Source organism: Gopherus evgoodei, chromosome 2 (genome assembly GCF_007399415.2).
Source record: "Gopherus evgoodei ecotype Sinaloan lineage chromosome 2, rGopEvg1_v1.p, whole genome shotgun sequence".
NCBI lineage: Eukaryota > Metazoa > Chordata > Testudines > Testudinidae > Gopherus > Gopherus evgoodei.
Window position 1 is genome coordinate 132,453,298 of NC_044323.1, and position 22,884 is coordinate 132,476,181.

Genomic DNA, 22,884 nt, shown 5'->3' on the forward strand with positions numbered 1-22,884 from the left:
GGGGTGCATGGACAAAAATGGGAATGACTCCCCAGGTCATTCCCTTCTTTATGTTTTGTCTAAAAATAGAGTCAGTCCTGCCTAGAATATGGGGCAAGTCTACTAGAAAGCAAGAGAGCACAGCTGCTCTGGGTCAGAGCCCCAGAGATCCTGCAGAAATGATGAGCTGCATGCCATTCTAGGGGGTGCCCCTGCAACAACCCCACCCATTGCTTCCCTCCTCCCCCAACCCTCCTGGGCTACCATGGCAGTGTCCCCCCATTTGTGTGAAGAAGTAATAAAGAATGCAGGAATAAGAAACACTGACTTCTTAGAAAGATAAAATGAGGGGAGGCAGCCTCCAGCTGCTATGATAGTCCAGGTAGGACATTAAAGGGTGTGGGGGAGAGGATTGCAGCCACCCGCTGCTAAGATAGTCCAGGGAGTACAGAATCTTTTCTTTAGACACGAAACGGGGCGGGGGGGGGGGGGAGCTGATGGAGCTTAGGCTCCAGCTGCTATGATGAGGACGGTTAACCAGCATTTTGTACCATCTGCCAGGAATGACAGGGAGTCATTCCCATATTTACCCAGGCGCCCCCGGCTGACCTCACCGAGGCCAGCCAGGAGCACTCATGGGCTGATAACGGTTTTCCACCATTTTGTACCGTCTGCCATCAGGAAAGGAAGGGGAAGGGATGCTGCTGTTCATCGCCTCAGCACCAAGTCTACCAGCAGCATGCAGTAAACATACAGCGACATTGAAAAACGGCAAGAAATGATTTTTTCCCTTTTCCTTCACGGGGGGAGAGGAGGGCAAATTGAGGAGATATACCTTGAACCACCCTGGACAATGTTTTTGACCCTTCAGGCATGGGAGCTCAGCCAAGAATGCAAATGCTTTTCGGAGACTGCAGGAACTATGGGATAGCTCGAGTCCTCAGTCCCTGCTCCCTCCCTCCATAAGCATCCATTTGATTCTTAGGCTTTCCATTATGCTTGTCATGCAGCACTGTGCTGAGTCTCTGCTGTGGCCTCTATCATAGCCTGGAGATTTTTTCAAATGCTTTGTCATTTCGTCTTCTGGAACGGAGCTCTGACAGAACAGATTTGTCTCCCCATACAGCGATCAGATCCAGTATTTCCCGTATGGGCCATGCTGGAGCTCTTTTTGGATTTGGGACTGCATTGCCACCCGTGCTGATCAGAGCTCCACGCTGGGCAAACAGGAAATGAAATGCAAAAGTTCACGGGGCTTTTCCTTTCCCTAACTACCTGGCCAGTGCATCCGAGTTCAGACTGCTTTCCAGAGAGGTCACAATGGTGCACTCTGGGATACTGCTCGGAGGCCAATACCATCAATTTGGGCCACACTAACCCTAATCCGACATGGCCATACTGATTTCAGTGCTACTCCTCTCGTCGGGGAGGAGTACAGAAACTGGTTTAAAAAGCCCTCTATATCGATATAAAGGGCCTCATTGTGTGGACGGGTGCACAGTTAAATTGGTTTAACGCTGCTAAATTCGGTTTAAACGCATAGTGTAGACCAGGCCTGACTAGTCTCTCCCTGTATCGATCAGCTATTTGCTCCAAATCCTCCCAGTCCCTCAGGGTCTCCCATGCCTTCCCTTCCTTTGTCTTTCCATTTAGCTAATTCCCTCCTAACACAATCCCATTGAAAGGGTTTAAATAACTAAACAGGAAAATCACAAAACTAACATTATGTTTGCAGCCATCACCTAGTTCACTCTGTATGTTCTGTCCATTTCCCCTACTATTTGCTTGTTTTGTCTATTTACATGGTAAATTTTCTTATTCTGTTCAAAGTTGTATAGCTTTAAATATTTAAGAGGCACAAAAACAGTGCACTGTACATTTAAATGAAAATGTGATGAAAAAATGAGAATTTGTATTTAACAGGATCCCATAAATAAAGATTGTTAACAGGAACACTATTGTCCCTTGAGCTATGTGTACATTGCACAGTTAGCCTGGTTGACTGGCATTTGTGTTTGAGCATCTAGCTTAGAGTTGCATGGGTATGGGTAGAACTAGGTAAATAATAGATTTTTTCAGTTTGCTGGCAATTCAAAAAAACTGAGAAAAATTGTTTTGAGTCGAATTGAAAACTAAATGCAGTGACATATTTGATGAACAAATATGTAAAAAAATGTTTTGGGTCAAATTCAAACATTCTGTTCAACCTGAAACAAAACATTTTGTTTTGATTTGCAGTGGGGTTTTAAATTTTTTTAATGTTTTAAAATTAAATAGGGCTGTCAATTAATCACAGTTAACTTACACGATTAACTAAAAAAAAACCCACAATTTAAAACATGTATTGTGATTAATCGCAGTGTTAAACATTAGAATACCAATTGAAATTTATTAAACATTTTGAATGTTTTTCTACATTTTCAATATATTGATTTCTATTACAGCACAGAATTCACAGTGCTCACTTTATATTATTTTTTATTATAAATATTTGCACTCTAAAAATGGTAAACAAAAGAAATAGTATTTTTCAATTCACCTCACACAAGTACCATAGTGCAATCTCTTTATCATAAAAGTGTAACTTACAAATGTAGATATTTTTTGTTACATAACTGCACTCAAAAACAAAACAATCTAAAACTTTAGACCCAACAAGTTCACTCATTCCTACTTCTTGTTCAGCCAATTGCTAAGACAAACAAGTTTGTTTACATTTATGGGAGATACTGCTGCCTGCTTCTTATTTAGAATGTCACCTGAAAGTGAGAACAGGCATTCGCATGGAACTTTTGTAGCCATTATTACAAGATATTTATGTGCCAGATATGCTAAATATTCATATGCCTCTTCATGCTTCTGCAACCATTCCAGAGGATATGCTTCTGTGCTGATGATGCTTGTTAAAAAAATAATGCATTAATTCAATTTGTGACTGAACTCCTTGGGGGAGAATTGTATGTCTCCTGTTCTGTTTTACCTGCATTCTGCCATATATTTTATATTATAGCAGTCTCAGATGATGACCCAGCACGTTCGTTTTAAGACCACTTTCACTGCAGATTTGACAAGCCAAAGAAGGTACCGATTTGAGATTTCTAAAAATAGCTACAGCATTCAACCCAAGATTTAAGAATCTGAAGTGCCTTCAAAAATCTGAGAAGGATGAGGTGTGGAGCATGCTTTCAGATATCTTAAAAGAGCAACACTCTGATGTAGAAACTACAGAACCTGAACCACCAAAAAAGAAAAATCAGCATTCTGCTAGTGGCATCTGACTCAGATGATGAAAACGAACATGCATCAGTCCTTTCTGTTTTGGATCATTCTCAAGCAGAACTCGTCATCAGCATGGATGTATGTCCTCTGGAAGAGTGGTTGAAGCATTAAAGGACATATGAATCTTTAGTGCATCTGGTATGTAAATATTTTGCTATGCCAGCTACAACAGTGCCATGCGAATGCCTGTTCTTACTTTCTGTTGACATTGTAAACAGGAAGCGGGCAGCATTATCTCCTGTAAACTGTAACCAAACTTGTTTGTCTGAGCAATTGGCTGAACAAGAAGTACGACTGAATGGAATTGTAGGCTCTAAAGTTTTATATTGTTTTATTTTTAATGCAGTTTTTTTGTACCTAATTCTACATTTGTAAATTCAACTTTCATGATAAAGAGATTGGATTACAGTACTTGCATTAGGTGTATTGAAAAATACTATTTCTTTTGTTTTTTACAGTGCAAATATTTGTAATAAAAATAAATATAAAGTGAGAACTGCACTTTGTATTCTGTGTTGTAACTGAAATAAATATATTTGAAAATGTAGAAAACACCAAAAATATTTAAATAAATGGTATTCTATTATTGTTTAACAGCCCTACAATTAAATTAAAGGAAATTTCAAAACAGAAGTTGATTCTAATTGAAAAACTGAAATGTTTTGTTTGAAAAATGAAAATGCTTTATTTTTTTTTTCAGATTATTTTTCTTAAATGAACAATTTGGTGAAATTGACATGAATTTCCTTAATTGTTTTGGTTTTGCCAAATTTGCATATTTTTTCAAAAAAGGCTGTTGAAAAATATCTCCCAGCTCTAGTTGTGAATTTTTCTCATTATAGAGCTCTGCCTGTATTACTGTGTCCTCACTGTTTCTGCACTTGCTGTGTGTGTCTGAGGGCACACCCCATGGCTCTTTATGCTGAGATATTCTAGGATTCTTGCCCAGTCAATTGTGTCAATTAGTGGGAGAACTCGTCTGCCTAAGGGTATGTCTACACTATGGGATTATTCCAATTTTATAGAAACCTGTTTTTTAAAACAGATTGTATAAAGTCGAGTGCATGCGGCCACACTAAGCACATTAATTCGGCGGTGTGCATCCATGTACCGAGGCTAGTGTCGACTTCCAGATCATTGCACTGTGGGTAGCTATCCCATAGCTTTCCCATAGTTCCTGCAGTCTCCCCCGCCCATTTGAATTCTGGGTTGAGATCACAATGCATGATGGAGCAAAAACAGTGTCGCGGGTGATTCTGGGTAAATGTCGTCACTCAATCCTTCCTCCGTGAAAGCAGCGGCAGACAATCATTTCGCGCCCTTTTTCCCTGGATTGCCCTGGCAGATGCCATAGCATGGTAACCATGAGCCCGTTTAGCCTTTTATCACTGTCACCACATGTGTACTGGATGCTGCTGACAGACGCGGTACTGCAGTGCTACACGGCAGCATTCATTTGCCTTTGCAAGGTAGCAGAGACGGTTACCAGCCCTATTGCACCGTCTGCTGCTTTGGAAATTGGCGATGCTGGTTACCAGTCATATTGTACTGTCTGCTGCTGTCATGGGTGCTCCTGGCTGACCTCACTGAGGTTGGCCGGGGGCGCATGGACAAAAATGGGAATGACTTCCCAAGTCATTCCCTTCTTTATGTTTTGTTTAAAAATAGACTCAGTCCTGCCTAGAATATGGGGCAAGTCTACTAGAGAACCAGAGAGCACAGCCACTCTGGGTCAGAGCCCCAGAGATCCTGCAGAAATGATGAGCTGCATGCCATTCTAGAGGGTGCCCCTGCAACAACCCCACCCATTGCTTCTCTCCTCCCACACCCCTCCTTGGCTACCGTGGCAGTTATCCCCCCATTTGTGTGATGAAGTAATAAAGAATGCAGGAATAAGAAACACTGACTTTTTAGAGAGTTAAAATGAGGGGGAGGCAGCCTCCAGTTGCTATGATATTCCAGGCAGGACATCTCCATTACTCATTAAAGGGTGTGGGGGGAGAGGAGCACAGCCTCCCACTGCTATGATAGTCCAGAATCTCCATTAGACATGAAAGGGGGCAGGAGAGAGGAGCTCAGCCTCCAGCTGCTATGATAAGGATAGTTACCAGCCCTATTGCACTATCTGCCAGGACTGAATCTCCAGGACACAAAGCTTAAAGAAGGGAATGACCAGGAGTCATTCCCATTTTTGCCCAAGTGCCCCCGGCCGACCTCACCGAGGCCAGCCAGGAGCACTCACAGGATGATGATGAGGACGGCTATCAGTCATATTGTACCATACCATCTGCCACCGGGGAGGGGAGGGGAGAGGATGCTGCTGTTTAGCGCTGCAGTACCCCATCCACCAGCAGCATCCAGTAGACATACGGTGACATTGAAAAGAGGCAAGAAACAATTTTTTTCCTTTTTCTTTCATGAGGAGAGAGGGGAGTAAACTAATGACATATTCCCTGAACCACTGGCGACAATGTTTTTGACCCTTCAGGCATTGGGAGCTCAGCCAAGAATGCAAATACTTTTCGGAGACTGCAGGAACTGTGGGATAGCTAGAGTCCTCCGTCCCCCCTCCCTCCCTTCATGAGCGTCCATTTGATTCTTTGGCTTTCCATTACGCTTGTCACGCAGCACTGTGTTGAGTCCCTGCTGTCACTTCTGCTTATCATAGCCTGGAGATTTTTTCAAATGCTTTGTCATTTCATCTTCTGGAACGGAGCTCTGATAGAACAGATTTGTCTCCCCATACAGCGACCAGATCTAGTATCTCCCATAGGGTCCATGCTGGAGCTCTTTTTGGATTTGGGACTGCATGGCCTCCTGTGTTGATCAGCGCTCCACGCTGGGCAAACAGAAAATGGAATTCAAAAGTTCCCGGGGCTTTTCCTTTCCCTAACTACCTGGCCAGTACATCCGAGTTCAGATTGCTTTTCAGAGCAGTCACAATGGTGCACTGTGGCCAATACCGTCGAATTGCGGCCACATTAGCCCTAATCCGACATGGGAATACCGATTTCAGCGCTATTCCCCTCATTGGGGAGGAGTACAGAATTCAGTTTTAAGAGCCCTTTATATCGATATAAAGGGCTTCGTTGTGTTGACAGGTGCAGGGTTAATTTGGTTTAATGCTCCTAATTCGGTTTAAATGCGTAGTGTAGACCAGGCCTAAGACTGTCAGCACTCAAGTGATTAAGATTGTGTCCACACTGCAAAGTGGGCAGGTTTCAGCCCTATTTAAAGTGGATTCTGTATTCTAACCCAGACTCCCAGCTGATCAAGCTAGTCCAGACCTAAAATAGCTTGAAATTCAGGTCAGAAGTTTTTCTGTAAGGATGGTAGGAGAGGCCAAGGCTCAAATCTGGGTAAGAGCCTGGGTTTGCTGTGCATTGCACATATACTCTTGGAAACAAAGAAGTTAATGAAATACAGTCAGTGCACACTACATGACAGAGAAAAAAACATAGACAATGTTCTGAAGTAATTTTAAGAGACTGATAAAAGAAAGCTGCAGGAAAACCTTGTCTGACAGACCCAAACCAGTGGGGTACAAGAGTCTGGTCCTATTGGCATCCAGGAGGTGGGCGGGTGAAGCCCGCCCACTTCTAAAGGACCTCCCCCCAGCCTAAGGGGAGGATCCACAGGTTTGTGACACCAAATGATTTTGTGAGACAACTAATGAAGAAACAGGATCGGGAGTGAAGTCATAGGGCTAAACGAAGGGAACCTAATGGGGACACCGAGCAGAGAACCCCGGACAACGCCCACTGCTCCTCGAAGGCGTCAAGGGAGGCAGTGGACGCCGCCCAGAGGAACTCTGCCCGGATGCGTGAACGGACGGAGGAGCAGAAGTAGGCCCCACAGTCGCAGGAAATCCCGTCGGCCAACCTCCTCTCCTTGGTTTTATAGATGGCTAGTTTGGCCAGGGCCAAGAGGAGGTTGATAAGAAGATCCCGCGACTTTGTGGGGCCACAGATGGGGAGTGCATAGATAAAATGTTGAGGGGAAAAGTGCAACCAAAAACGCAATAAGATATTCAAGAGGAGCCGGAAAAGGGGTTGCAATCTGGGGCACTCTAAATAAATGTGCGCCAGGGTCTCTTTCACGCCACAAAAAGGGCAGGTGTTGGGGACAAGGGTGAACCGCGCCAAGTATACACCTGTGCTCATGGCCCCATGAAGGAGCCGCCAACTGACATCCCCGGCAGGCCTTGGGACCAGGGCAGAGTATAAGCTGGCCCACTGGGGCTTCTCACCCTCGAGAGGTGGCAGGAAGTCCCAACATTTGGTATCAGGGCGGGACGCAAGGGTGAGGTAGTGAAGAGTGTGGAGCACGAGCGTGTACAGATGTTTCCTTGGCGCAGTCTGGAACAGAACCGGCTGCAGATCGTGAAGCCGGCTCGCAGTGAAAGGGCGGGGGGTACAAGAGTCTGGTAGAGGGCAAATATACTGGTCACTGGGTGAATAGTTTTCTGTTCCCTGAGTGACCAGAGAAGGGGCTGCACTAGAGTAATCAGGAACTTGCTAGAACCAATTAAGGCAGACAGGCTGATTGGAACACCTACAGCCAATCAAGGCAGGCTAATCAGGGCATCTGGGTTTAAAAAGGAGCTCACTCCAGTCAGGCGGGGAGGAGCTAGAGGAGAGGAAGTGCATGTGAGGAGCTGGGAGCAAGAGGCACAAGGAGCTGAGAGTGAGAGGGTGTGCTGCTGGAGGACTAGGGAATGCAAGTGTTATCAGACACCAGGAGGAAGGTACTTTGGTGAGGATAAAGAAGGTGTTTGGAGGAGGCCATGGGGAAGTAGCCCAGGGAGTTGTAGCTGTCATGCAGCTGTTACAAGAGGCACTATAGACAGGTGCAATCCACAGGGCCCTGGGCTGGAATCCGGAGTAGTGGGCAGGCCCGGGTTCCCCCCAAACCTCCCAACTCTTGATCAGACACAGGAGGAGTTGATCCAGACTGTGGGGAAGATGACTGAGGTGAGCAAATCTGCTAATAAGCGCAAGACCCACCAACGTAGAGGAGGAACTTTGTCACACTCGAAAAAAAGATTTAACACAAATTAATGAATTTGGGGAATGATGGGATTTGGGGAAATAAATGCATCCAACATACATTCATGCTCTCTTTATTCAGTATTGCACTGTCATAAACTAAAATCCGTACTGCTGCTTTATTTCGAAGATAGTGTGCTGTAAGAGAGCAAAAACATATACTCTCCTAGAGTAAAAGGAGGTTGTTATCTCCAGCCGGGTTTATTAAGGACATAAGGAAAGGCAATAAGAAGGTGAGTTCAATAGTCACTACCCCTTTATTTCACATCCTTGCACAAACACTGGTATGAAATCTTCAAGCACTAAGAGCTATGGCTTTGATAGCTGAAATTAATTTTCCAGCTTACAGAAAAGAGTCATTGGAGCCAAAATCCTCAGTGACCTGTTATACCTTTGCAGCTGATGGCTGGTTGCCATTTTCCATCAGAACAAAATGGTGTTGGCGTGTGAAACTGCACAATTCAATCCCTTTATATGGTGACCTCATACAAAGGAGTTAGATGTCTTTAAAGGAAGAGAAATTGCTTTAGAAGAATGAATCCTGTGTTTAATAGAAAGTGTTCTTTTAAAAAAAAGTCCTCTACTGACTAGTCTAAAATGCTCCTCTCTTTCTACCTCCCCTGCTTTTTCTCTCTGGTCATCTAGGACCGGCTCCTCTCTGTCTCTACATACAAACGCACCATTGTTGGTGTGAGAGCCTTCTCCTCAGCAGCAATTGCCATCTGGAAGAGCCTTCCTATGTCTTTCTGCCTCATCAACTCTCCATTCATTTTCAAATCTCAGCTGAAAACAAATCTTTTCTCCCTTGCCTTTGCCTCTTAATTGCCCTCTCCTCAGCCATTATTTATCAATGAACATCTATAATTGACTCATTTAACTCTCTGAAGTATTCTGGGATGCAGATTCTATGAGAGATGCAGTTGTATTTTTTCTGTATGTTCTGTCCTCACCGATCCAGGTGAGACTTCGCACTGGGGGTTGATCACCGCCCACTAGGAGAGAAAATCCATCTCTCAGTCATAATCACATAAAAGAGGCTTCCTCAATTCTCCTCTGGTGATTCTGAGATAATCTAAAGAGTTAGGGCAGGAGCAGAGGACTAGAGAGGATGTACCACTGACCAAAGAGTTAATGAACTGTTTATATGGCCCATTGTCTGCCATAGTTAGATACTCAGCTATTAGAGTAACAGGGGGGTAGCCATGTTTGTCGTCTCCTTGTTCTTTTAGAGGAGAGAGGCACCTATGCAAAAGTGCAATTTGAGGGAACCTTTAAAAGCTGCATCTGCAGAAATGGAAACATTAATCTAATCATGCTTTAAAAAAAAAAACAAGCCTTGATTTTAATTTTAATTTTTTAAAATGTTGCAAAGAAGAGAAATTGTTTTCTTATATATAACATTCACAATTATTTATCTCACTCCAATATTTAAATACCATTATGAAAGTTGGAAGGGAAAAAATGAAAACCCTCCCCTAAAAATACAAAAGCAATAGACACAATAAGTGCTCTGTGAATGCGCAAATGGCTTTTGACACCTATGAAACCCCCTGAGGCTTCTTCCCATGAAACAGAAATCCTCTTTGCAGAATGTCCTTTTAGCAGACAGGACAAGGGCATCTGCAGATCTCTCTGGATAAGAGAATAGTTACCAAGTTAGAGAGGCAGGTATTCAAAGCTTAAGCCTTTTTCTTGTTCTTGACAAAAAGAATGATAAGAACTTTGGATTTATGAAAAAATACGGCTTTATTTAAAAGGGAGCTATCATCTTAAAATTATACTTCTGTATGAAAGCTGTTTTTATTTTCTATGGTTACAAGTAACACCCAAGGTTACTTTAACTAAAAGAGATTAGAGAAAAATATTTTATTTTTTCCTCCGTTTTGTTTACTGTATTCATTTGACTTTTCTAATATAGTTGGTTCAATGTTTTCCTCTGCACAATTAATACATTTCTCTTGTTTTTTTGTGGCCTTTCACACAGTGATTGGGGAGAGAAATTTCTTTGTATAAAAGAGGAAAGCATAATTGTAAAAGCACAAATATTGGCAGGAGTCTTAAGAACAAGTGTAGTACCTGCAATTATTATTTTTTTAACTGACAATTTTTTAAGTAGACGCTGTCTTTCTAGAATAGAACGTAAAGGGCTCTGATCCTGCAAGCAGCTGGGATTAACTTGATGTACGTAGGTAGTCTCATTGAACTCACACATGGCTGGGGCCCAAAGATTTTATAACCATCTAAAGAACAAAGCAGGCATTGTGAAAGGGTGGTTGGGCAAGGATGAATGATTATTAATAAAACTGCCTCTTTTAGGGTATGGCTACACTTACAGTTTTGCAGCGCTGGTAGTTACAGCTGTGTTTGTACAGCTGTGTAGGGCCAGCGCTGCAGTGTGGCCACACTGACAGCTACCAGTGCTGCAGTGTGGTCACATCTGCAGCATTTGCAGCGCTGTTGGGAGTGGTACATTGTGGGCAGCTATCCCAGCATTCAAGTGGCTGCAACGTGCTTTTCAAAAGAGGGGGGTGGGGTGGAATGTGACAGGGAGCGTGGAGGAGACAGACAGAATGGATTTTTGGAGTTGATACTGTTCTCAGCTCCCTGCCTTGCAAGTTCTAAGGACTGGAAGACACACAGTGCCTACCTTCAATCATTTTAAAAGATCTGACCCCCTTCCCCCACTCCTCTCTCATTCACTAAATGGAAATTATGCATTCCTAAATACCCATCAGACCAGATAAGCAACTGCTGAACACGGACTTCCCCCTCCCCCTCTGCCGTGTGAGCGTGCTGTTTCTCTCTTCAAGCAAACAGCTGTGAACATTCCAAAGTAATTGCCCTGCCTGCCTCCGCTCGCTCAGCAAACAGGAGCTGTGTTTGTTTTTTAAATAAGCAGTTTGGCTGAACTCCGAGCTCTCCCTTTCTTCCGGTTTGTTGTGGACAGGAATTCTGGGATATCTCCTTATACCCCGGAGGTCAATAAAAGCGCTGGTGGGATCCACACTTGCTGACCAGCGCTGGATCACCAGCGCTGGAATCGCTACACCCGAGGCTCGACCGGGTGTACAGCCAGCGCTGCAACCAGGGAGTTGCAGCGCTGGCCGTGCTTTGCAAGTGTGGCCACATCCTAAGTTGCAGCGCTGTAACCCCCTCACCAGCGCTGCAACTCTCTAGTGTAGCCAGGCCCTTAGATGGAAAATATGGTATAAATTATACTCCAGTACAGATGCTATCTAAATAAAAATGGTCATAACAAGTGTGTGAATGGTACCTCTAAAGCATTTCTCTTGTAACAGCAATGTGGTGGCATGTTGTGTAGCACCCTGGGCTTACCAAACTCTGCAGGAGAGATTCTGTGCACTTTCCAGTTTTGTTTCACTCTGGCTCTGAAGATGACACCAAAAGCTGAAACATTATTTCATATATAGATTTTAAGGTCAAAGGGGCCATTATGATCACCTGAGTCTGGCCTCCTGCATAGCACAGGCCACAGAATTACATCCACTCATTCTTTGGATTCATTTTTTGGTTTTAGATATGCCCATACAATACTCTGGGGACATACAAATTAAAAATAATAACAAACCTTATAAATTAATCAGTAAGCCTTTATGAACTGACCTTCTCCATGCAGTCTACCAGGAGTCATAAATATCACCTCCTTCATTCAGATTTTCCTTTACTCACTCCCTTCTCAAAATCCCCAAACACCACCTGGGCCATCTTCTTGCTCCTGCAACACAAGCTGTTTGCCCCTCTTTAAACCTATTTATTTAATAAAGTAGAGTAGTAATTTTCTACTTTTCAATGGATTTGGATTTGTGTTGAATTTGGATTTCTTGCATTATATTTGGGGATCCAAAGTCTTAAATCATTAATTCCAAAGATATTGCAAGTTGTAGAGTGAAAATCATTTTCTGGATGAGCCTGGCTGTGCCCTTCTTTCTCCTGCACACTCCACTGAAACCTTTCCATTTCCTTGTAACTGTACAGAACCATGCAGCTAATCTTATTGGTGAGCAAGTCTCTTAATCCTGGTTAATTCAACAGGCAAGAAATTTAGACAGGGAAAACAAGTTCTACAATCATCTGAAAGAATACAAATGCATTATATCTGGAGAGGATGAACAAGTCCAATTCTGTTCTCAGGTACCCTTGTTTAGGTCTGGCTTTAGCAAGCTACTTGTATGCACATCTAAAGCCTGGTCTACACTAGAAAATTAGGTTGGCATAACTACATCACACAGGACTGTGAAAAATCCACACCCCAGAGTGGCAAAGTTAAGGAGACCTAAGTCCCTGTGTAGACTGTGCTAAATTGTTGCAAGAATTCTTCAGTTGACCTAGCTACCGTCTCTTGGGGAGGAGGATTACCTATGCCGATGGCTGCAACAGTGCAACTGTGCCACTGTAGTGTTGTAAGTGTAGACATACCTTAACTGTAAGCACATGATTAATCCCAAATAAGTCAGCCTGAGATCTGAAATAATACATAGTCTTATTTATAGCACTTTGAGTTCCTCCAGGGAAAGGTGATCTATAAGACACTGATTCAGCAAAGTACTTAAGCACATACTTAATTCTAAGCACCAGAATAATCCCATCCCCATTTAGGCAAAGTTTTGAGCCTAAAACACACACATAGTTTGTGCTTAGGTGCTTTGCTGAATCAGGACCTTATAGGATATGTCCACACTGCAGCTGGGAACAAGCCTCTCAACCCAGACAGATAGGCTTAGAATCATAGAAGATTAGGGCTGAAAGAGACCTCAGGAGGTCATCTAGTCCAACTCCCTGCTCAAAGCAGGACCAACGTCAACTAAATCATCCCAGCCAGGGCTTTGTCAAGCCTGACCTTAAAAACCTCTAAGGATGGAGATGCCACCACCTCCTTAGGTAACCCATTCCAGTGTTTCACCACCCTCCTAGTGAAATAGTGTTTCCTAATATCCAACCTAGACCTCCCCTACTGCCACTTGAGACCATTGTTTCTTATTCTGTCATCTGCCACCACTGAGAATAGCTGAGCTCCATTCCCTTTAGAACTACCCTTCAGGTAGTTGAAGGCTGCTATCAAATCCTCCCTTACTCTCCTCATCTGCAGATTAAACAAGCCTACTTCCCTCAGCCTCTCCTCATAAGTCATGTGCCCCAGCCCTCTGATCATTTTCATTGCCCTCCACTGGACTCTCTCCAATTTGTCCACAGCCTTTCTGTAGTGGGGGGCTCAAAACTGGATGCAATACTCCACATGTGGCCTCACCAGTCCCGAATAGAGGGGAATAATCACTTCCCTTGATCTGCTGGCAATGCTCCTACAATGCAGCCCAATATGCCATTAGCCTTTTTGGCAACAAGAGCACACTGCTAACTCATCCACTGTAATCCCCAGGTCCTTTTCTGAAAAACTGCTGCTTAGCCAGTCGGTCCCCAGCCTGTAGCGGTGCATGGGATTCTTCCATCCTAAGTGCTGTATTCTGCACTTGTTGTTGTTGAACTGCATCAGAATTATTTTGACCCACTCCTCCAATTTGTCTAGGTCACTCTGGACCCTATCCCTACTCTCCAGCAATCCCATCGTCCAGATCATTAATAAAGATGTTGAACAAAACCAGCCCCAGGACCGACCCCTGGGGAACTTCTCTTGATACCGGCTGCCAACTAGAAATTGAGCCATTGATCACTATCAGTTGAGCCCAACAATCTAGCCAGCTTTCTATCCACCTTACAGTCCATTCATCAAATCCATACTTTTTTAGGTATGGCAAGAATACTGTGGGAGTCCGTATCAAAAGCTTTGCTAAAGTCAAGATATATCATGTCCACTGCTTTCCCCATATCCAGTTATCTCACCACAGAAGGCAATAGGGTTGGTCAAGCGTGACTTGCCCTTGGTGAATCCATATTGACTGTTCCTGATCACCTCCCTCTCCTCCAAGTGCTTCAAAATGGTTTCCATGAGACCTGCTCCATGAGTTTTCCAGGGACTGAAATGAGGCTCTGGTTCCCCGGATTCTCCTTCTTCCCTTTTTTAAAGATGGGCACTATATTTGCACTAAATATGGGCACCAATGCACTAAAAACAGCAGTGTGAACACTGAGGCTTAGTTGGAGTTCAGGTTCTCAAGCCTAGGAATTTAGGTAGGGTTGACAGTCTGAGCTGCAGCCTAAGTGTATGAGTCTATGAGTCCACACTGTTATTTTTAGCATGCTAGCTTGAGCCCTGTTAGTATGAGTCTGTCTATGAGTATGAGGCTCTCTCCCAGCTGCACTGTAGAGATGCCCATAAAGCACCTTTCATTCGAGGAAATCAGAGTGCTATAAATAAGAATTTTCCGGTACTTTTACATATTATCATTAATAAGGAGCTTGCTGACTTTGCATACTTTAGGTTAAAAACTCTTCATAAAGCTAAAGAAAAAGAGACAGAATCCACTGTTTGTTAGTAAGATCTATAGCACCACCAGCAGCAGTTTGAAAGCATATTCTCATGAGCACTGTTTTACAAAAATGATTTTGTCTTGCCGTCAAATGCATCTTGCTTGTTGCAGAGGTACAAATCTATCAAGGGCCTGGGGAAGAACCAATAAAGGAAAAAACACACCACCATCACCAGCAAAATCTCTTATTTTATTTGTTATCTTTTTTGCAGCAAAATATAAGAGTGATGCTGAGCACTGTGGTACCTTATATGCCTATATCAGTACACGCACACACATACAAAGAACAACAAGCTCATTACTCTGAAGCCTTAAACTATAGTTAAAGGCTGATGTCCTAATCGGACAGGTCAGACCTACAACAGCCTATCTCTTAAAGAGATTTTCCATACACAGCAGGCAACAAAACAAACAACTTCCTTCCCTTCAGTTGGGCAGCTGCCCAAAGGCTCCCCATCCATGACTAACAGGAGGAAGCAGTGGTCGTACAATGAATAAATTGCCATAATCATGTAACTGTCTTTCTGGGAAACCTGAAGAGATGAATCAATCCTTTTAATGAAAGACTGAGCAGTGGAGATGGAATGAGAGAAAAGGGTAAGAAGGGTGTGGGAGGGGGAGTATAGGTTTATTGCAGTTATGGACTTCTTTTCAGACAGGGAAAAATATTTTATTTTAACTTTCCTCAAAAAATCGTGGGACAGTTCCTTGGACCAATACAATCCTATTAGGCTGCTTTGGAAAAATCTTTCCCACCTGGGAATTCCACATTTATGGAGGAATCCCAGGATGGAGTACAGCTCATATAGGAGGCTCTTCTGGTGAGGATGGTGGAGGGAGGAGTGTTTGGAGCAGTGCTGCACTGGGATAATTTTAGAACACCTCTATGGCTGTTTTAAATTTGTGACAGGAGCTGAGTTGGCTACCAGCAGCCACAGAGATCAAGGGAGCACAAAGGTCTCTCTCCCCCACAAATGCCAAGTATGGGCCAGCGAGAGCTGACGATCTGGGCCTATGGTTTTTGTGAGGCTTTAGACAGAAATTGTACTGATCCATCTGCTTTTCAGTTTTTATTTTTGTTAGAATTATTTCCAAAAAAATGGGTGAAATAATGAAATAATACGTTTGGTTTTTGCAGGCAAAAAATCTTGGGCCAAACCTTGAATTTCTTGTTCAGGCAAGATTCAACTCAATAGATTTACTCCTAATTTATACTAGTATAAATTAAAACAGAGTTTGGGCCCCAAACCCTTTTTACTGCCTCATGTTTTGTGTTCTTGTTTCGATTTGGAATGTAGCACACGTTACACATTTATTTATGTATTTCAATTTTTCTTTTATTTAGGCCCCAATCTTGCTTCAATTTAAATCAAAAGCAAAATTCCTATGACTTCAGTGGAAGCAAGATCATGCCATTAGTTGCTTATTGGACACCTAGGCTGCCAGAACATTCGAATACCTCACATTCAATTTAAAATAATCAAATCTAAACAAATGAGTCATCCAAGGGTCTGATTCAATAACATTTTATGCAACTCACTTTCTGTGATGATAATGATGATTTAAAAGCTTGAATATACAGGTTATATGAATATATACATGATTTCCCTTGAAGCTTTTTTAAAAATAATACAAAATTTCTGGTGGCAATTAGCAGACAAAGACATTTAAAAAAAAATCTCTAAGTGTCTTACCTCTGCTTTTATTTTATTGTCTCCAAAACAGAGATGCTGCAAGTAGGCTGCGGCATTGGACTGTACTGAAGGGAACTGATGCTGTAGCATCTGTATAACTTCAGGAAGTTCAGGATCTCTCCATCCAAACTCCCTGTACACAAAGAAACAAGAGTATCCTCAGCAGAGAACTTGACAACAGTGAATAAATATCTTCAATGTGGCAATGATTCACCCACCAATACAGTTAGATATGCATAGATAAAACTCTGATTTTATTTGTTTTGTTATTATCAATGCCAGAAAGAACATGAACATAGAACTTTCCCCCCTTTTTACTGCTATCTTTCTAACACATTATAGAAAGGTAGGTTTAATCTGAATTATTTATTCTCTCATCAAAGGCCCATGTAAATTTTAACATAATCTAAATATAATGCATTACAGAAAACTCTGATAAAGATGAAATGAAGAAAGAAAAATAATTATACACACGTGCACACACGCGCACTTAATTAAAATTGGAAACATTAGCCTTAAATATTACTGACTCTAGGAAAGGTTCATTTAATTACTATAATCATTAGGTGACAAAACTGATATCTAATACAGAAAACAACCATGTATTGTGTCTTTTGTTCACTATATTCAGGTATAATGTAAACTAAAGCAAAACTAATGCACCAAAACCACACAGCTGATATCTTTTGCATCTTTGCAAATATATGCTTAATTGAAACTGACTCTGCAAATGTTTCTCAAATGGACCATCTTGATCCTGTCAGGTGCTGAGCATCCTTAGAGCCAAACAGTGATGGGATTTGAGGATTTCAGCTCATCTCAGCAGGTGTTCAGCATCTTGCAGGACTGGGCTCTAAATGAATATGTCAAATCAGGTACAACTATGTCTCTGCACTCAAGAGAATACAGCCCATGAAAGCTGCCCTGATTTTGTGTCTCAGGAGTCAGATGTACGTGCAGCATCTCCAAATGAAATGAAGAAATCTAACATGCCTTTAATTCTTAGGGCTGAATTTTGCCCTCATATAAACATCCACACTTTCCACTGACTTCAGCAGTATTTGTGCAGGTGAAATCTAACAGCAGAACATGGCTTTCAAGCTGAAATTCACACAATATTGGCAGAGAGCCTGAGTAAAATTGGTTTTGTGTGAGGGAATGGTACAAAGGTTGCGGAGAACCATATCTGCCCTCAATCAGGACACAGGGTGTGGAGAAGTTGCAGAGGCCCTTTGTTGTAGCCTCTCCAGCCACTGAGACTTAGGGTTACAGGTCACACATTATCATGGAACCACTGTTCCTCACTTGGTTTGCTGCCAAACAGTCCATCTGCCCTGGCCAACGAGGAGCAGTGCCCAGTTCTACCTTGTATAAAGGATTCAGAGACCCATATAATTCACTTCCTTCTTCCTAAATCATAGTGTCTCTGCTTAACTGAGACCTACCATACAATGTTGGGTGAATTCACTCAGTTTGAGTAAAACTTTCAGTATACCTGTAGCCTGTCTTTAGCAAAATCAGACAGCTCACAATTACAGTACAAGTTCCCCAAAATGAACTGTAGCAATAACAATGCATACTACAAAACAAGATTGATCCTGCAAGAACAAGTAGTCTTTGTTGAAATTCTAGCATCACCTATTTGTCTTTTCTTTCATCTCGCTACTATTCCATCTCACACAGCATTTTCTGTCAGTCAGCCTGAGAAGTATCATTCTACGTCGCATCCTTACAAAGATCCAGGATGATAAATATATGACACAAAATTCTGTGCTTTATCAGTTCAGACTAAATAAGCTGTGTTTGATGTAAGTGATAAATTTTACATGAACTGTTTATTACAGAGAAAACATAAGGACACAACAACAAATCATGTGGTGGCTGTTCCAGGGTGGATTTAGACTGTGAGGAACTATCAGAAACCTTGTGTGATCCTGTGACACTGACAGGCCAAGTGCCAGGGAATGCCAGAGCCTTAGAAATTCATTTGTATGTGAATATCAAAGCAGTGTTAAGTGTTAGTGTGGATTCAAACTAATTCACTTGTATGCTAATAGAGCTCAAAGGAGCTGTTGATTGTGTTGTTTTTGTCTGTCTCCTGCTATAGGTACCCACATGGCCCCACAGTATGCCAACATTTTTATGGCTGACTTAGACCAACGCTTCCTCAGCTCTTGCGCCCCTCCTCTACTTGCGCTACATTGATGATATCATCATCATATAGACCCACGGAAAGGAGGCCCTTGAAAAATTCCACTTGGATTTCAACAATTTCCACCCCACTATCAACCTCAGCCTGGACCAGTCCACACAAGAGATCCACTTCCTGAACACTACAGTGCAAATAAGTGATGGTTACATAAACACCACCCGATACCGGAAACCTACTGACCGCTATACTTACCTACATGCCTCCAGCTTCCATCCAGGACATATCACATGCTCCATTGTCTACAGCCAAGCCCTAAGATACAACCAAATTTGCTCCAATCCCTCAGACAGAGATACATACCTACAAGATCTTTATCAAGCATTTTTAACACTACAGTACCCACCTGGGAAGTGAGGAAACAGATTGACAGAGTGAGATGGGTACCCAGAAATCACCTACTACAGGACAGGCCCAACAAGGAAAATAAGAGAACACCACTGGCCATCATGTACAGCCCCCAGCTAAAGCCTCTCCAATGCATTATCAATGATCTACAACCTATCCTGGAAAACCATCCATCACTCTCACAGACCTTGGGAGGCAGGCGAGTTCTCGCTTACAGACAACCCCTGAACCTGAAGCAAATACTCACGAGCAACTACAAACTACACCACAGAAACACCAACCCAGGAACCAATCCCTGTAGCAAACCTCATTGCCTACTCTGTTCCCATATCTACTCTAGTGACACCATCAGAGGACCCAACCACATCATCCCACACCATCAAGGGCTCATTCACCTGCACATCTACTAATGTTATATATGCCATCATGTGTCAGCAATGCCCCTCTGCTATGTACATTGGCCAAACCAGACAGTCCCTATGTAAAAGAATAAGTGGACACAAATCGGACATCAGGAATGGTAACATACAAAAGCCAGTAGGTGAACACTTCAACCTCCCTGGACATTCTATAACAGATTTAAAAGTAGCTATTATTGAACAAAAAAATTTCAGAAACAGATTTCAAAGAGAAACAGGAGAACTAAAATTCATTTGCAAATTTAACACCATTAATTTGGGCTTGAATAGGGACTGGGAGTGGCTGGCTCATTACAAAAGCACCTTTGCCTCTCCTGGAATTGACACGTACTCATCTATTATTGGAAGTGGACTGCATCCACCCTGATCGAATTGGCCCTGTCAATACTGGTTCTCCACTTGTGAGGTACTCTCTTTTCTTCATGTGTCATTATATAATGCCTGCATCTGTAACTTTCACTTCATGCATCTGAAGAAGTGAGGTTTTTTACTCATGAAAGCTTATGCCCAAATAAAACTGTTAGTCTTTAAAGTGCCACTGGACTCCTTGTTTTTTTGTGGATACAGACTAACACAGCTACCCCCAATACTTACCTCCTGTAGTCTGCTGTTACATTACTTCTACATTATGTATACCCTGTAATTAAATAACTCCCGATCCAAGGTGTGTTAATGTAAGATCCTAGCCAGGTGTTAAAACTTCATGGAAACTAAAGAAAGATTTTTGTTTACTCTACTTTTCCTTTTACACTGTGTACACTCCTCTGACTAAACTCATCAAATGTGGATGGAACCTAAGAAATGCTAATGAAGGACTTAATGGCTGTAACCGGAAATGCTAATTTCAAAGCAAGGGTTCATGGAGGAGTAAAGAGACTTGTCAGATTTCTTTCTGTGTGGAAAAGCTATAAATATGGATTCATGGAATGATACTACATTACTGAACTGTTTGGATTCTAACAGGGTGGAATAACTAAACAAGAAAGCAGAGATCCACAGAGTTATTCTGGGTAACCCTGAAATACTTTTGTAGATTGGCAGATTACGACATCTCTGCTATTATTTGGATTTACAAACTTTGATTCACCTGTTAATGTAGTTTACCTCCTTTGACTTCCCAATAACTCATTTATTTTTCTTAGCTAATAAATCTTTAGATCGTTTAGTAGAGAATTGGCTACCAGTGTTGTTTCTGATATAAGATCCAGAGTTATCAACTGATTTGGGTTTCAGTGATTGATCGTTTGAGATTAGGGGTAACCTGATGTGGTACGATTTTTGTTTTATATACCTTTTATCACAAAAGTTCCATTTGTCTGGGTGAGAAAACAAGCTTGGTGAAATCTAATTATAGAATATACCACCAGTGTGGGATGTCTGCCCTGAGATTGGCACTCAGAGTTTTGAGCCACTCTAGCCTGCGTGACAACTCCATAGCAAGTTTGACTTAAATTCTGCAGTTCTCCAATGCAGCAAACTGGAGATTCTGTGGCAGCTTGAGAAAGAGTTCAAAACTGAAGTTTTTTATTGAATTAAATATGAATATGAATAGCACAATGACTATAATACACCCGCTGATTTAATTTTTTATTAAATTCAATTTATTTTTTGCTGCCTCTAAATTTTTAATATTCAGTGTGTTGCAGTATTTGTACTGAAAATGCATAAGTGTATTATAGAATTATCAGGGGAAAGCGGAATGGTTTGGCAGTTCTTCAAGGGACAACTGGGACTTCAGGCACTTTAAAAGCTGTTGGAAGCAGTTTGGGTTTGTGAGATAGCACAGTAGATGCCCACATGCTCAGGGTCTACTGATCATCATATTTGGGGTCGGGAAGGAATTTTTGCCCATGTCAGACTGGCTGAGACCCTGCAGAGGTTTCACCTTCCTCTGCAGCATGGGGCCCAGGTCACTTGCAGGTTTAAACTAGTGTAAATTGTGATTTTCTTTAACTTGAAGTTGTTAAACCATGATTAGAGGACTTCAGTAACTCAGCCAGAGGTTAGGGGTCTATTTCAGAAGTGGATGGGTGACGTTCTGTGGCCTGCATAAAGCTCTCAAGATGAATAACAAGGAGTCCAGTGGCACCTTAAAGACTAACAGATTAGTTAGTCTTTAAGGTGCCACCAGACTCCTTGTTGTTTTTGTGGATACAGACTAACATGGCTACCCCGATACTTTATGCTCTCAAGATGTGACTTTATATTCTTCATACATTGATCAGATTTGAGAGAAAGTTTAAATCTGTCTAATTATATTTCACATTTAAAATAAGCTGATATTATGTGTGAGAATTAGGTTTTTCTGTGAATAGACAAATTCAAGTTTTGGGATACTCTGTTCCCTACTGATCTGGCCCTAGCAGCACTGTGACCACCATTTTAAGTAGATACATTAAGTATGGATCAGTATTTTGGGGGGAGGGTAAAATGTTTAAAAATATATATATATAAGATGAACAAAAGACTAAAAGCTCAGTTCAGTAGACATAACCTGTATTTTTTGCTGTCTACTATTCCACGGGTTTTCAGTTATTCATTATTCACAGTTTATGCAGCGATACCTATTTGGGAAAAAAATAACACAACCACCCAACTGCTACAAATATGTGAGCACTGATTGCAAAGATACTAGATCATATAGTAATTTTAAAAAAAAATCTCTCTCCAGTTGGTGTAATAGGAACATATCTCAAATTCCAGTTTTACACCAAATTGGAGAAACAGGTGCGATAGCTGCATATACTATAAATCCATGGGTCAAAGTAAATTTCTATGGAGTTTGAATTCCTATTTCTCAGTTACATTAATAGAGCAGAACATTCACATCTGATCAAGCAGTTGGCATAGACAAGCACTGACACCCACAGTTATTCCAGTCCCAGAAACATTCCCTACGGGCACTGTTGTAGAGATGCCTGCTGTAGGCAACCATATGTTTAACAAAGAGTGGAACAACACCACGTATATACCACAGGAAGCGAAAATACTTCTCATTCTCTTTAGATATCAATGTCAGAGATAGCTTAGGATCAAACAACATACACACAAAAAAAGAAATAATCAAAGTTGAATGAAGATCAAAGAATGGATTTCCCCCAAAGTTATGAAAGATAATGTAAGGGAGATATTTACTGTGATTAAAAATACTTGAGGGGAAAATACCAGCAATAGGGGAATTCCTGTGTAAGGACTTTACCTCAGTAAATTCAAAAGGACATCAGCAAAGTGCAAAGTTAGCCTAGATAAAAAAAAAAATCAACCAAATAGAAAATATACTGATGGAAACAGCCTAATAGATTTTTTCCAACCCTTACGTCTCCTATGGCATTGTAAATCAAATTTAACATTATTTTATATTAAATTTTATTAGAACTGAATCTGAAATATTTCCTTACAAAAATTATTTCCTTCTTCAAACACACACACACACACACACACACACACACACACACACACACACAC

General features: G+C 41.8%; 1 protein-coding gene across 1 annotated transcript in view; it reads right to left on the reverse strand.

Moving 5' to 3' along the window:
* CTNND2 (catenin delta 2) overlaps positions 1-22,884 on the reverse strand; it is a 1,223,799-nt gene that overhangs the window by 282,741 nt on the left and 918,174 nt on the right. Inside the window, 1 exon segment of the mRNA XM_030551717.1 lies at positions 16,444-16,576. Within this exon segment, the coding sequence (XP_030407577.1) occupies positions 16,444-16,576 (133 nt within the window).